Consider the following 15,906-nt stretch of genomic DNA (forward strand, 5'->3'; position numbering starts at 1 on the left):
GATCTGTTCACACAGCGTCCACAGGTCCTCTAAGATTGATGCAGGTCTACAGATGATAACAAAGCACATTGTAGTTACCATTAGTTTAATTATTGCACGTATAGCCTAGATTAGCTTTACAGGGTCTGATTTAAAATGGTCTATACTAGTCACTATTGTCACTTTAGCTACCCCCCCCACCCCACCCCCCATACTCACATCCATGTGACTTTACTATCTAATGCGTTTCTATGGAAAAGGAACAACACTTGAGCTCAGAGTGAAATGGAGATTATAGCTGTTGCACAAAGCACACGCACACATGTGTGCGACAAGTAGATATTAACGCTGGGACGTTACGCTCATCTTAATACAGCCTGACGGCCAATGCAATGAGAGATGTAACTACTGTATGAAGCACATCGATGACGTTTAAGTTCAGCTGTGGTAACGTGTGAGTGAGTCAGCCTTCCAACAGATTTTGAGCCATATTTCAATGCGATGTCGTCCCATCACACCACCTCATTTTTTTTATACGTGTGAACATTTGTGCAGTTGTCTCGCTTTTCGTTTGCATCTAAAATGTGTTGTACGCATAAGGAGTTACATGTGGAGAGTTTATACTGCTAAAATAATCTGCAGCATAGCAAAGCAATAAGTCTGTCGTAGCTCCCTGTATATGGCACTGGCCTGTATATGCTGTGTATGGAAATGCTTGGATGGGATCTACCTTCATGCTATTGTACATAGGAGAGGGATCCACTTGAAATCCTGCAGCCATGGTTATTTTTCAGAGAACATGAAGTTGTTTTTGTACATGAAAGAATGATTAAACTGAAAAGGAGACGAAACGCCTTAAAAGGTTGAGTTGAGGCGCTGTGTTTTCCTTCTTTGTGTGTTCAGTGTGTGTGTGAGGAGGAAAAATACACCTTCAGTCACCTTTCAAAAAGAAAAGGCCTTTATTTACGCAGGACATTCAGATATTTAGTATCAAACATGTTCTGATCCATATGACACAGCATGACCCAGAAAAAAACAGCACTACAAAATATCCATAGAAAACCAACGCATCAATAGCAACACAACGCTTCACTGAAATGTACAAAACTCAGTTTGAACAACAGATTTACATTCTGGTGGAACCACACAGACACACACCCATGTCTATATAGTGTGTATGTGTATATGATATTTGACGGAAGGCAGTGATTGAGTGGAGAAGAAATGATCAGAGGAGGGAAAGGAGGAAGAAAACGAGGTGGACAACGGTGAAAACGGTTACAGCTTATGGAATATCCAGAATCAACAAGGATTCAAAGAGACAGAAAGATGGATGACACATTACATCAAAAACACTTTCTCTTCTACTTCATCCCTCTCCTCCTCTTCATCGAATGATGCCACACCGGAGGAGGTCCGGTCAGAGGATAAGCCTCTCGCGCTGCAGTGCCACACCCGAGCTTCGTGAAACACGCTGCCATCTTCGTCCTCTTCGTCCTCTTCTCCAGGCGATTCGGAGGTGGAGTAGCAGGAGTCGAACCTGCTGCTCCTGGCCCGAGGCCTCCAATCGGGCTTGCCGTGGATGCAGACTTCGCTGTGCTGCTCTTGCAGAGGACCTGACGACTCCCCTTGACCATCCAGAGTCGTCTCCTCGAAGAAGGGGCTCATGCAATTGCTGGGTGGTGTCGGTGAACTGGTCTGCAATGAATGTAGGTCACCGTGCGATCCAGGCCTACCGCAAAGCAGGCTGCTGCTGTTGGAGCCCAGGGGAATGTCGGAGGGTGGTGTCTCACTTTCATTGACCTCAGGCTGCCGTGGAGCTGCTGTGATACGATTGGACGCAGAGTTGTCTGAGGGAGGAGCAAGAAAAATCAGAGCACCTGAGGATGGGTGGATAATTGGGGTAGGGGTGGGAAGGTGAACTGTTTTTCAGTGATGTAGAAATTCATGACCTACCTGAACCCTGTGCGGAGAGGGTGTGTGAGTCGTCATCCACAGAAGCCCAGGCACGCAGCTTAGCCTCAGCTATGGCAAACTGCTCAGCGACTCCTAGCAGCAACACAGGGTGAGCAAACTGGTTTCAGACCAGCAACCGCTCATGCGACTCATTAAATGGGATGTCACGTCTATCCGAGTGAGACGAAGCCAATATGATTGTTCTGCAGTTTTGTGGGAATATTAAAATCCATGTTATACAAGGTTGGAAAAATATTGCAGCCATGTCTCATTCCTCTTTTTGGGAAGTAAATGCCGTAAGGACCGCTTCTATGGAGCGCACCTGATTATAAGATGCAGCCGCCGAATTGAAAAGGAGAAATGATTCTGTACAGGCCGTACCTGTCGATAAGCCGCAGGTGTCTACGTTGTTACAGGAGATATTTACACAGAAATATACATATATTTTTTTTACTTTTAGTTAAATCAAGTGGAATTCATAAATTTAATCCTTTCTTTGACTCCGTTCGTGACACGAAACGTATATGTAAACCGATTCCCCCCCCCCCCCCAATTAAATTAATGTCAATCCAGTGTGTGTACGAAGCGGGAATGACTGATCTGAATAATGTAGTTTGAGTGTGTTTGATGTTTATTCGAACGGTTTCATTGGTCCACTGTGACCTGGTTGATCATTTCATTGGTCCGATGTGACGAGGCTAAATGTATTGGTGGCATTTTAGCCTGTAAAAATCCATAAATGAGTGGCATCGCTGTAAAAGCCACAGGGTTCAAAGCGTGTGAAAAAAGTAGCGGTAGTATAATCAATTAAAATTGTGGGTTTAGGATTGATCATAAAATATCAGCCAATAGCCGTTTCAAAGAGCTTCGGGAAGCAGGTAATTTTATCTGACCAAGAGTCAAAAATGCATAAAATATTCAGTTAATATTATAATGTAGAATAAGAAACTGTAAAATGCATTTAAGTAGCTGTTGAAGCATCAGTAGGCAGTAAAAAATTCTGGGACAAGAGTCCAATAGGCCGCCATCTGCCCCTTACCCAGGAGACGGTGCACTGGGTGGGGCGAACTACTGATAAACAGAGATATATGGCAGGGGGGGGATTAGATGCTTAACAGAAGGTTAGCGCTGACCAAGAGGTGATGTTGGAGCTAAACTAAGATGATTAAGAAAGTGCACTAACAAGACACCAAATGTAATCTGGTTGCAACACACACTTGACTAAAAGTCAGATGAGTACCTGCAGCAAATCGAGCCTCCTTCTCTCCTTCAGTCAGATGGCAGTAGGAACTAAAGTGGGAGTATGCAGGCGGTGGAGGCTCTGCAGGTTTTGGCCAACCTTTCCACTCAATGAGGTGGGCGACCCGACCCTGAGCCAGGGAGGTGGGCTTCGTCACATGGTCCCTCACTGCCTGAGAGATGCCTGCTCACGGAGAGAGGTATAGAGATGACAGTCTGAAAGTTGACGACATTCAATCAAAGCTTCAATATGTAAAGTTAAAAGGGTTACCATTCAAGGAAGATCTGGCGAGTGCTGCAAATTCGTGGATGCCAACACTTTTCCTTGAGTCTGCTGGAGATTTCCCAGACTTTGGAATCATTTCACATTCCTCAAATTTCACCTGAAAGACAGATTTGGGCTCTCACCAGTGCACAAAATAACAAAAAATGGAAAACAACCCTTTTATTTATGCATCACACCCAGCTCCAGTCAGCGACGGCAATACTTCCAGGACCGCTGAATGGGTACTTTACATTGGAAGATTTTTTTTCCCCACAGAAAACTCTTTAAATAAAAAGCTTACATATAATAATAAAAATTAGACATAATTTCCTACCTCCTCTCTTTCCCTGCTCCTTGATCTCAGCCTCATCATTGACATGCAGCGATGTCACAGCTCGACTAAAAGTCACAGCTTGGGCTCACTATAGTTTAAAGTACTGTGAGGCTGACAAGCAGACAGCTATGCCCTACATTTACTGCACAGATGCTAAAGCCATGGTAAGTCGGCGAAACTGTCTGAAATGGTTGTATCGTTGACGGGGTTGAGGGCATGTGGCATGCAGCATCCATGCAAACACATGCAAGGCACGTGACCGGCTTCTAAGCGGCTCCAGCCAAAGCTGCTGATCCCTATTAAAAGCGATAGTGCTACCCAACCGAATCCACGTCCAAAAAAAGCCCCCCCAAAAGAACATAAACATGACAGAATCTTGAAGTTGGTGAATAAGCTAAATCTGTGCCTGCAATACACAAGTCAGCTTCTGCTTTGAATTAAACCACAACTGCAAACACAGACACCTGATTGTATGAGGTCATCAGAAGCCAACATATCTCACAGCGCACACAGTATTAGGATACAGCCCCAGTGGTTCCCCTCCCGCTGTCCTAAAAACAGCTGATCGCCGTTTTAGTTATCCACATTACAATGTGGAGAAAGGATCAATGGTTGAAATCAATGTATGACAGTAAATATCAAGTCATTTACTGACCGCTAGTGTAGATACACAAAACAGTAATGAATGGTATATTTATTTACACTAATTGAGTATGATTCTTAGTAAGAAAAAAAACCCAGTATTTTGGAGGACAGTCAGTTAATACAGTAAATTAACTGAGTGAAAGGTTTGGCTATAAAGCATGTGTTCCAAATATTAACTATAAATCCAGTGTCATTAATGTCATTTTCTTGGTTCTTAGTAATTTTGATTAAAATGTCTTAATGTCTCACACATAAGTTCAAATAAATCTAAGAAAAACTGATGAATATATATATACTATTCTCTAACCTTTATTATGAATGACAACTTGATAATGAATATTAAATATGTTAAATACATTTTAGGCTATTACGTTGATTTTCGTCCTTATTTTCTGAACCTCTGCAGCTGCTCTTGAAAACACAAATCAATGAACTGATCTGCCAGATGTTATCTGCTGAATGAATTGCCATCCATCCTGATATCAACACATGAAGTGTTCAAATGTGATTCATCCGCTGCCGGCTAATTTGTGTGTGTGCGTGTGTGTGTGCGTGCGAGTGACGATCGTCTGACATCCACAGAGGGAGTGATGTGGCTTCACAAGACCAACAAGTGGGATCAAATGAAGCCAGCCCGACTGCAGCCATCCACGCCTGAGCGTGGCGTGGATGCGGGGAGCCGCATCGCTGGGATTCCTGGCAACAGAAGCGACGCAGTGAATAACACATCGCCCGGCCGTGGATTGGCGCAGGCCCGCAATTAAAAATGCACGCGCGCGTAAAACAGCGCACGAGATGCGCAACGCAGCTTCTCCTGGAAATCTCTGAAGTCTCTCTCTGCATACCAATAGCTCTAATGACGCCCGATTGAATTCAGTACAAACCTGGAAGTCGGACCTCTGCGGCTCATAATGCGCTTAATTGTCTCCGGGCCGATCAACAGATGGCGGAGCGCCGTTTGTCCTCCCGGTGCAGACCCTTCCTTTTAGCAGATCATGGACGCTGCACGGAACGGCGGAGACATCTCCCGAACTCCAGGACAGTATTAGTTCTCCAGCACCATTTGTTGCTCAATAGATGGCTTCGACGGGCTGTCCAAATGTCTCACGCGTCATCAACGCGTGTGACATTTGGTAAACGTCATCAGCGCAAGGCGGTGTCACCCTCCTCCTCCTCCTCCTCCTCCTCCTCCTCCTGCCCGTGCAGCCTCGTTGCAGAGCACTGCAGCCGCTGTTCGCTGGTGAATCCTGAATACAGTGGAGTGGAACCTCGGTTCTGGAACAAAGACGAATGAAGAAGCGGCATATCCTCAAGCTGGTTGGATGGAGGGATGGGTGGAGGGGATGGCAGTCATTTAGAAACATCCAGAAAAATATATACTGTATGTGTGTCTCCTCCCAATATATAAATACACAACAAGGGTGTGTTGTTGTGGGCCGAGTCCAACAATCAAGGTCGTATTTCATGATTGTATAATGTGCAAATATTGATTACAAAAATTCAAAATAGTAGAATTACGTGCCGCATCGAGGAAAAGTATTAAAAACGTAATCTATTTTAGTAAATCTCTGGAAAAAAAACATTTGGCAACTGAGATCACTGTTTCTTCATGTCATTCAAAATGCCTCTATAAACGGCGAGAGCTGATTCGATGGCATTTTTGCGCTTTCACGGATCGAAGCATGTCTTCAATGGCTGATTGAATCTTCTTTGCCTTTCGCACCAATTCCGCTAGGTGCTAGCCCAGATGTTGAGAGAGATGTTTGCCACTACTATTTATGTTAGGTTGGCACCACTTGCCACTACTGTGTTGAGCGGAAGGTTACGCATTGTTCTAAAGAAATAAAGGTGGAGCCTTCCTGTGCTAAGTTTTTGGATCTGACCAGAGCGTAGCCGAGTGTGGCTACGTATACGAAAAAATGATAAACGTGTCTCCTGTGTCGTGTGTACTGACTGAGCGTAGTACTGGAAAGATGTCTACACCAGCAATGGAAGGCGCAAATAACCGGCGAGCCGCTGCAGAAGGGCCAACACCAGATAACTCCTCGGGCTCTTCTTCATTTTCTGAATCTTTTTCTTGTGTTAGTATTTCCTTACTCATCTCCAACATGCCGTCGTCATTCATGAGGGCAGCACGTCCGTCTATCTGAGCCTCGAACTCGTCCTCGGTTGCATGAGCTGAGCTCCCTACCTCGGAGCTCAGCCAGTCACACGGACGTGGTTACGGCTAGTCCTTGCGTGACTTCTCGCGAGATCTCAGTGCTGAGCGAAATCACACGAGAAGTAACGATGAAAAATTGTCGCGGATACTTGAGTTGGAACTTTTGATAGTTTACTGTACATATTTTAATATACATACTGTAAGTCGCACCTGAGCATGACTTTTAGTCCGGAAAATACGTTAATCATTTTTTGATTTTCTTTTTCAGAGCATTTGGATAATAGACCATTCACTTTACTTCAGATCCCTGTCCAATTCTTTCAGTTTTGAATGAAGCTTGACAATATGATACACCAGAAGAAGAGTACACAGAACATTCAAAATAAAGTTCAAAAATTAAGTTTGAAATACCAGTGACGGAATGTAACCAAATCAACCTGAACACCATGACCCCCTCATGTTTGCAAGATCTCTCTGGATCGTTCCAGCTTCCTCCCACCACTAAAAATGCTGGTGAATGAATTCTCAGCCATCCATGTGAGTGATAATGGCTGTTTATTTCTCGATGTGCCTGGTAACTTGTACACGATGTACTCCGCCCTCCGCCCAAAGTCAGCTTGTCAATATTGAAAGTCAGTCCTACGCAGATTAAGCAGTTACAGAAAATAAATGAATGTAGCCAGTTAATTGTGTCAAGTAGTAATATTCATTAGGTTAGTATTTATTCAAGAGTTTCGCTATAATTGTGAGCCAAACCATAAAGTGAAAATGCATTTGGCACTATTCAAATTATGTCTGCATTGATTATATAGAAATAAAACAATAATGTGATATAAATACCTGTGACACAAGCCTTTCTGTGCCATACTTTTTTATACTTGAAGAAAATGTACTAGTCAAGTAATATTGCAAAAGCAGGATTTATACATGTGATTGAGGTTTCTTTTCCTCATATTGCTGCAGTGCAGCATCCAAATCCGTCTTGTGCATCTGGTTAATACTGCAAAGTGCAGCATATTTTTGGGATTTCCATTCTTCTCCGTATCCTTTCAGCATTTTCCCATTGGGGGTTGCAACATTTCCTACTATGTAATGTAAACTCTTATTTAACACCGTGGAAATATGCCTGATTTGGTTGATCACAAAAATCTATAATAATGCATAAAGCCCCATGAACACTTCAGTCCAATTATTCATTAACTATTTGTCTTTAGAGGGAAACTGGAGAGGCGCTTAATAACAGAAACAGAAAGGAACTGTACATGAAAAATATCACATAAATACGATTTTAAAATAAATTAACCAAACATGGAATTAAATTGAATTAGAATATAAAATAAATAAAACAAATGTCCACCTTGATGAATGTAGGTCTTTGTGTCACGGCGAGCTGGTTAATTTCAGCTCAGTGCAAATAATGTCAAGGTTTTGTAGGAGTGTATTTGAATATCTACAGTGTGGACATGTCGGAGCGTACCAGCACACATACTCCCACTCCCACACGCACACGCAGACATTTTGAAACCTGAGCAAACTTTCTTTTTTCCCCTGCTCAGAGAGGTTTGCTATAAAAACAGCTCTCACAACATGGACATCCTGCTCTCCTTGCTCGGACACTCCGAAGTCCAGGATGACGACCCCCCTCCTCCTCGCTGCGCTGCTCACATGCCTGGGTAATTCAGGAGTTGTTTTGAACCTTATAAATCTCTGTGTATTTGCATTTGTTTTGGGCTAACACTTTCTTTTTTTCTATAACCATCTACATGTGAAGCCACCGTGATTGCAGTACCAGTTGATTCGGTGAGATGGTGCGTAACGTCAACTAAAGAATATCAAAAATGTACGGACCTCGCAGCCGCATATCCCGTGTTCGCCTGCGTGAAAAGACAGAATTCCCTCGAGTGTATCATTTCAATTAAGGTAAGGAGGAGACATCCACGGCGGCATCAACACTTTTATGATCATCAATTAAATGATGATCAATTGTTTTAATTTTCCTTTAAGGCTGTAAGATTCAGATAATTTGCTCAAGAGCAAATCTGAAATACTCCAAAGTGTAACTCCTTAACGACAAGAAACTAATGTACCGCAATTGTAACCTAATTTATGTTTATGTTACCAGTACTAGTTTGATTTCCTGTCGCTCAGCAATTTGTATAGAAGGCTTTTATTTTGAAGGTTATAGCGGAAATTAAGTGACTTGCGATGAAAAAAACTTCTCGTATTACATTTTCACAGAAGTGAAAGCGTATTTACATGGTTTTGCTTTAAATATGGCTTATTATATATATGTATCAAAAGTGACGTCTGAGAATATGGACCGAACTCCGGAATATATATATGAAACCGTGCACCGAATATATATTTGAAAATGTCCATATATATATGCCGAGATTGCCATAAATATATTCAGAGATTTCCGTGCACAGGGATACATGGATGAAAACATCGGTCTAGTGGTTAGGATTCTGCGCTCTCACCGCCGCGGCCTGGGTTCGATTCCCGTCAGGGGACCAGATTTCCGACTTTCAACGGAAACAGATCTGCAAGGGCTTTTTTGAAATGCTCCTCTTATATAGTCCATATTCTCAGACCTCACTTTTGATATCTATGTATAATAAGTTCCTGAATGGCATGCCATAGTCTTGCAGTTATGCAATATATAGTACATGCACAGCAATGTTCGATGCATGTATGTTGTTGGTGTGATCGCATCATGCTGCTGGTTGCCGTTTCTTTAGGCTGGTCAAGCAGATGCCATCACTTTGGATGGCGGGGACATCTACCTTGCTGGACAGAAAAACTACGACCTGCAACCCATTATCGCTGAGCAATACAGCCCCTGTAAGTATTACCAGTCAGTTGTGTGAGTGAAGACCCTTGAACTTTACACTCATGATTGTTCTGCGTGCATCCAGCCTCCGAGACCTGTTACTATGCTGTTGCTGTGGTGGAGAAGAACAGCGGCTTCAACATCGGAGATCTCAAGGGGAAGAAATCCTGTCACACCGGTTTGGGGAAAACTGCAGGCTGGAACATACCCATCGGAACCCTGATAAGCTTGGATTTGTTGCAGTGGCCAGGCCCTGACATAATCTCTCTGGAAGAAGGTGAGTTGTGCAACATTAGTATAACATTAATGTCAGTGTGAAACGGGTGCTTATAATGTTGTTAAATGTTAGACGTCAAAACTGCAGCTGCTATAGCGCTAAAGAGAAGATTGATACCACTCTTATATCTGCACGTTAAAAATGAAGCTATGGTCAAATCTTCTCGTATGTCTAGCATGAAGACTTAAACCAGGAGGGCAACACTTGCTAGCACTGCTGCAGCTTAACAGTGAAGGAAAAATAACCATAATTCTTTCCAAAATATCAATCTCCTCCTATACATAGTCCATGTTTTCAGGACTGATTTTGGTCATTTTTAGTCCATTACTCATTTTGACTACTCTACAATAGGCCCATAAAATGGATCCAGTACTTTCCACCTAGAATTGAAACAGCCTTTGCACCTTGAGAATGGGCAAAGACTAAATGTGGACTTAAACATTAAAATGTGTAATACAATGCTGATGCTGATCCTGATGGTGGACAGTAGATTTGTATTACAGAGGATTGGACCTATCGCTCGAGGTTTAACAAACTCATATGACAATGATTTTTGTTTTACAGCGGTGCAAAACTACTTCTCGGCCAGCTGTGCCCCTGGGGCAGAACGGGGCAGCAAACTCTGTCAGCTATGCAAAGGAGATTGCTCCAGATCCCAAGAGGAGCATTTCTATGGCTACGATGGAGCCTTCCAGTCAGTGCTGGTCCTTATTTGACCCTTAATCTAACATGACTTTGACTGTTCTCCAGTTCTATGCGTTCAAGCTCTGTGATGTGATAATATGTCATCGTGTGATTTCATTTGACGTTTTCTTAAACCTGCTCTTCCTGTGGAAGGACACTCTGCTCCTGATAAAGTAATTGTAGTAATGCAAATGTGGTTTTGTGTAACAAACAGGTGTCTAAAAACCGGTGCTGGAGAAGTTGCTTTTGTGAATCATCTCACTGTACCTGGTCAGTATCTCACTGTCACTTTATCGAATACCTGTTTGAATTATGGACTCACAGTCAAATCAGCCAAATAAACTAGTCAGTTTTTCAAAATAGAAAAATTAAACTGTAAAATGCAATCATCTTCATTTTCTAATCAGTTGGAGGGAACATTCTTTTCCTATAGGTTTTTTTTTTACAATGTCCAATCCATCCATTCATTTTCCAAGCGCTTTGTCTGGTAGCGGGTCACGGGTCGAGCTGGAGCCTATGTCAGCAGTCAATGGGGGAGAGGCGGGGTACACCCTGGACAGTTCATCGCAGGGCAACACAGAGACAGACAATCAGCCACACACACACTCACACCTACTGGCAATTTTAGTGTCACCAATCAGCCTAAGCTGCATGTTTTTGGTGGTGGGAGTAAGCCGGAGAACCCGGAGAGAACCCACGCAGACACGGAGAGAACATGCAAACTCCTCACAGAATGGCCACAAGTCAGAGACGAACCTGCGACCATCTCGCTGTGAGGCAACAGTGCTTACCACTGCGCCACAGTTTTTTTTATTATTGTTAACAACAGAACAACATAAATGTTGTCAGGCATTGCCACTATTTGAATATATTCGGGATTCTCTTCTGTAGCTCCTCGTCATTTACATGCAGTTACACAGACGGCAATTCATCAGAAAAAGGAAAAGAAACCAAAATATTTCAGATGAATATGTAATCTTGTTTGTCCCTTTCAAAATCAAGTTGTCTGTAGCAGACTGATCAAATTGTAATTATTGAGGAGTCCTTTGCTCAAAAGTGCCTTTTTCATTATTTTTTCTTTCGTGTGATTTTGCCATGTGAATGTGGAGTGCACTGTTATTGATTACAAAAGATAACTTCACTCTGGGTTATCTAGCTAATCCATTTTCTCGTAGACTCGTGGTTATCGTTGTCATAAATAGCATCGTTGTCTGGGATAGAAATAGAATACTCCTTTGCTACACGAAAAGCGAAATGTGATGGTCGAATAAATTGACGGAGAAAATATTTAAAACACTTTATGACACTTTCAGAGAATGAGAAATCCAACTATGAGCTGCTGTGCACGGATAACACAAGGGCCGCTATCGACGACTATGAAAGGTGCCACCTGGCCAAAGTGCCCGAACATGCTGTTGTCACACGCAAGGACCAAGCGCTGGCTGATTTCATCTGGACAAGCCTCACCTCAGTGCAGGTATATAGAAGCTAATACACAAACCTGTGGCAGTATGTGTAACAAGTACTTACTTAAGAACATCTGCTTCCTTCTTGCCTTTTTTTTTTAGGGATCTCAACTCTTCTCCTCTGTTGGCTATGAACCTGCCGAAAATCTAATATTCAAGGACTCAACAAAGAAGCTGGTGCGGCTGCCTTCAAGCATGAATGCCTTCCTGTATCTGGGTGATGAGTACGTCAGCATTATCCAATCCCTCAAGGGAGGTACTGTCAATAATAATTTAAAACATATTTAGCATTCAAACCACTGCATAAACAGTTACCGGTATATTGAGATGGAAGGCTCTGGCTTATGGATTATGTTTTCCTGCACTTTCCAGATCAAAGCCCAGCCTCTGCTTCTCCTGCCATTAAATGGTGCGCTGTTGGTAGCGATGAGAAAGCAAAATGTGATGAGTGGAACAGTGCTAACGGGGGAGCCCCTGCCATTGAATGCCAGACTGCCTCCACATTTGAGGCTTGTCTGCAAATGATTCTGGTAAAACACTCGTATGAAAACATGGAAATCCATGACTACCATATAGGCTTTTTTTTTTGTTGCTCCATTTCACGGTATTTAAGTCTGATTTTCTGCTGTTTCTGTCATCCTGTAGCAAAAAGAAGCCGACGCAGTTGCAGTTGATGGAGGACAGGTGTTCACAGCTGGCAAGTGTGGTCTTATTCCTGCTTTGGTGGAGCAGTATGAGAAAGGTATGGCAGTCAGTGCAGAGACTGTACAATCCTGTTCATCTTTTCTCCCTTTCTATATGAGTAATATTTACCCATTTCTGTGTCTCTTCTCAGAGAAATGCGGCAAATCTGGAGGTAATAGATATGGCTGCATTTATTTGTTATAAATGAAATTAAATATTAAATGAATTTGTTGATATGAATACTTTTTAATGAGTTAATTGTCTAATTATTTGCAGACTGTGGTGCTGGAACTCTGAATTTAGATATTATAAGAATCTATTATAATATGTAGAGACCTATGCTTCCTGAGGGGAAAAAAATACCATCCACTGATAAATGAATAAATGAACTAGATTTCATTAATGAGTTGTGTAAAGTACTAAACCACATTGTTCTCCCTGGGAAGCATAATGGAAGTTATTAGAAAATCATTGTAAGTGACAGAGCAGAAAAATGAAAAAGGACCTATTTATTCTATTAAAATGTGTATATTTCCCACTTCAATGATGAGCATTGAAATAAATGAACTACAGTATTTCCTGTGATTCATCTGCCCCTGCTTTCTGCACTACGACCCTCACAGAGTCAGCATCCTCTTATCATGCCGTCGCTGTGGTGAAGAAGAGCTCAAAGTTGACTTGGGAGAAGCTGAAAGGCAAGAAGTCTTGTCACACAGGAATCGGCAGAACTGCTGGCTGGAACGTGCCCATGGGCATAATCCATAAAGAGCTTCAACACTGCAATTTCGGTAAGAGACTGTTTGCATTGCTTAAAAATACTTTTCACATACTAATTGATTCATATAGCGCTGATTACAATGACAATGAAAAACAGTGAGGTTAGGGTGTGAGGGAATATGCAGTCCTGAACAGGTGAGTTTTGTGAGGGAGAAAGGGTGAAGGAAATGTTTGGAAGAACATTTTGCATTCACCGTATTATGAGACTCTTCCTTTCAGATGAAATAATATAATGCTGATATAAAAACCACAATCTTGAAACAACTGGGTCAAAGTGCTTTTCTAGAGCTTTGTATTTCTAGCATCCACAACTTCTGTGCTTTTGAACACCTTGACATTTCCTGCACTCGAAGACATGCCCGTCTCCAGGAGATGCGACTGCCCTCTCTACGCCTGAATGCGATTCCAGCACGTCATGCTGACCGTTTCTCTTCCTGCTCCGCAGGCAGCTTCTTCAGCAGCGGTTGTGCCCCTGGAGCAAGCCCCGACTCCACGTTCTGTAAACAGTGTGTGGGCAGTGGCAAACCTGTGGGAGATGAGGCCAAGTGCAAAGCCAGCTCTGAAGAGCGGTACTACGGCTATGCCGGCGCCTTTAGGTAAGGAGCAACGTACACTGCAAAGTATTCTATCCATAAAATCAGAACTTGTTTGAGGGGTTGGGAAGCAGATACATTTGCTTGCTTTCTGAGAATTTAAAAAAGAAGGCCGAAGCCGATCTCTTGAAAAAGAGTTGTTAGCCTTTATTAGGTCAGAGACCTCTAGCAAAGTGAAACCGCTAGTTTGGCTGTCCTCTACAGCGTCTCGCATCTCATATCACGGCATCTGATTAACAACATGTATCTCATTTCATCTATAAACAGGAATGTTTACACAATGATATATCCTGACCAAGCAAGACTCAACTTCTCCAATAAGCAGATGTTTACAATTCTGCTTCAACATGGCGGGAAAAAAAGAAGACATATTGTATTAATTTAGAATCTTTTTGACACCGCCAACCTGTCCCATATTAATACTTATAAGCTAAGCTAACCATCCTCCCAACCTCAACTCTCTAAATATACTGACATGATGGTAGCATCAGAATCTTGATATACATTTTGCCCCCCCCAAAATTTAACAATTCAGGAAAAATCAGATAATAATACACAATTTTATGTGTTGGATATTGTTACAGATGTCTGTTTGACAATGCCGGTGATGTTGCCTTCATCAAACACACAACCGTTGAAGAAAACAGTGGTGGTGAGAGACCAAAACCGATCTGCTTTCATTTCAGCCATGTGTCCTGCAAAACTAACCTTCTTCCACACCACATCTTGTCGTAAAAGGTAATGGTCCACCGTGGGCTAGTGGTGTGAATGCTTCCGACTACGAGCTCATCTGCCCTAATAAGGCACCAGTGAATGTCAGCGAATACGCCTCTTGCCACCTGGCTGTGGTTCCGGCACATGCTGTGGTGACTCGTCCAGATATCCGTGACAAGGTTGTCAACTTTCTCCTTCACCAACAGGTTAGTGACGGCAAGATAATCCATAACATTGAACAAGAAGATTAATGCAGGAGGCCAGAAGGATGTTATTATCTCACATTCCAGATTTATTGAATGTTTTTGGAAATTTGTTGAATTATTAAATTAAATTATCTGATCAATTTGTTGTGCTTGAATTTTTTTTTTAAGTTGTCTCCTATACTTATTAACAGTAAATGGCTTTCTCCCACTCAGCTTCTCTTCTTTTTTTTTATGTAAAAGGATTTTTTTTCTTCTGTCATTGGCTGTGGATTTACCGGTACTGAAATTCTTTCTAGTTCAATACGTTATCATGTCCCCATTTACGTTAAATAAAATTATTTTACAGTTAATATTTCCAAATAAACACCTGTTAATTTCTTCACAAAGATGAAAAAAAATCGTATCTTTATTTTTAATCTTTAGATCAAGTTTGTTCTAAATAGTAGCCCGAATGGCTTCAAGATGTTCCAGTCAGGAACGAGCAAGAATCTTCTCTTCAAGGACTCCACTAAGTGTCTCCAGGAGGTTCCTATTGGAACGTCCTTTGAGAAATTTTTGGGACCAGAGTACACAGATGTCATCAAATCACTGAGAGAGTGCAGTGAAAACACCCCAGGTTTGTATGTGCTAATAATGATGCAGTCAGTTGAAAGATTCAATTTAAAATGCTATATTTTTAGCCCAGTTAAATGACACACACCAAAAATACCAAAAGCCTGGACCTCACTCCCCATATTTTTTAAAATCTTCTTTTTGTCTGTCTGTTTTTCTTACAGGGTTGGAAAAAGCTTGCACTTTCCATTGCTGCTAGGGGGAAAACTAGAGGATTACCTGGCCCCACATAGGCTCTCAGTGATTTTGAACACAAAATTCTCACACTCAACAATGATTGCCTTGTATTTTCACCTGAAATTTGTTGCAAGGCTGTTTTCATAAAGCAGATGCATATCATAACTGCGACTGATCAACCATTCCGTGACCAATCATGTCCTTTCTTTCTCATGCTGTCGACACCTAATGTGACACCAACTTTGTTAAAAAGTGAATGTTATACGAATGTTATACTAACCCTAACCCTAACCCTACTGTTGAA

The 15,906-nt window shown here is 42.1% G+C and overlaps 2 protein-coding genes across 2 annotated transcripts; one reads left to right on the forward strand and one right to left on the reverse strand.

The window, feature by feature from the left end:
* Positions 1 to 1,320: 1,320 nt before the first annotated feature.
* On the reverse strand, positions 1,321 to 3,809 carry LOC137905126 (protein FAM131A-like). The gene is made up of 5 exons (XM_068749358.1): positions 3,774 to 3,809; positions 3,446 to 3,557; positions 3,176 to 3,358; positions 1,936 to 2,028; positions 1,321 to 1,829 (listed from the first exon to the last, which is right to left on the reverse strand). Exons 1-5 carry the CDS (start codon positions 3,807 to 3,809, stop codon positions 1,321 to 1,323), a joined length of 933 nt encoding a protein of 310 aa, XP_068605459.1.
* Positions 3,810 to 8,209: 4,400 nt separating this feature from the next.
* LOC137904424 (serotransferrin-like) lies at positions 8,210 to 15,624 on the forward strand. The gene is made up of 17 exons (XM_068748600.1): positions 8,210 to 8,252; positions 8,351 to 8,499; positions 9,321 to 9,423; positions 9,498 to 9,689; positions 10,254 to 10,383; positions 10,588 to 10,643; positions 11,687 to 11,850; positions 11,942 to 12,095; positions 12,212 to 12,369; positions 12,485 to 12,581; positions 12,675 to 12,695; positions 13,147 to 13,311; positions 13,746 to 13,896; positions 14,478 to 14,545; positions 14,632 to 14,813; positions 15,237 to 15,429; positions 15,590 to 15,624. Exons 1-17 carry the CDS (start codon positions 8,210 to 8,212, stop codon positions 15,622 to 15,624), a joined length of 2,061 nt encoding a protein of 686 aa, XP_068604701.1.
* Positions 15,625 to 15,906: the final 282 nt, after the last annotated feature.

Source organism: Brachionichthys hirsutus, chromosome 15 (genome assembly GCF_040956055.1).
Source record: "Brachionichthys hirsutus isolate HB-005 chromosome 15, CSIRO-AGI_Bhir_v1, whole genome shotgun sequence".
Lineage (NCBI taxonomy): Eukaryota > Metazoa > Chordata > Actinopteri > Lophiiformes > Brachionichthyidae > Brachionichthys > Brachionichthys hirsutus.

What these genes read in the sequence shown, in the direction of transcription:
- LOC137905126 (XM_068749358.1), bottom strand. Translation starts at nt 3,809, where the DNA reads ATGAGGCTGAGATCAAGGAGCAGGGAAAGAGAGGAG. An exon ending in GGAGCAGGGAAAGAGAGGAG is followed by an intron (nt 3,558 to 3,773) that starts GTAGGAAATTAT and finishes TCTGTCTTTCAG; the next exon opens with GTGAAATTTGAGGAATGTGA. An exon ending in GGAGGCTCGATTTGCTGCAG is followed by an intron (nt 2,029 to 3,175) that starts GTACTCATCTGA and finishes TGTTGCTGCTAG; the next exon opens with GAGTCGCTGAGCAGTTTGCC.
- LOC137904424 (XM_068748600.1), top strand. Translation starts at nt 8,210, where the DNA reads ATGACGACCCCCCTCCTCCTCGCTGCGCTGCTCACATGCCTGG. An exon ending in GGTGGAGCAGTATGAGAAAG is followed by an intron (nt 12,582 to 12,674) that starts GTATGGCAGTCA and finishes GTCTCTTCTCAG; the next exon opens with AGAAATGCGGCAAATCTGGA. An exon ending in CGTTGAAGAAAACAGTGGTG is followed by an intron (nt 14,546 to 14,631) that starts GTGAGAGACCAA and finishes TTGTCGTAAAAG; the next exon opens with GTAATGGTCCACCGTGGGCT.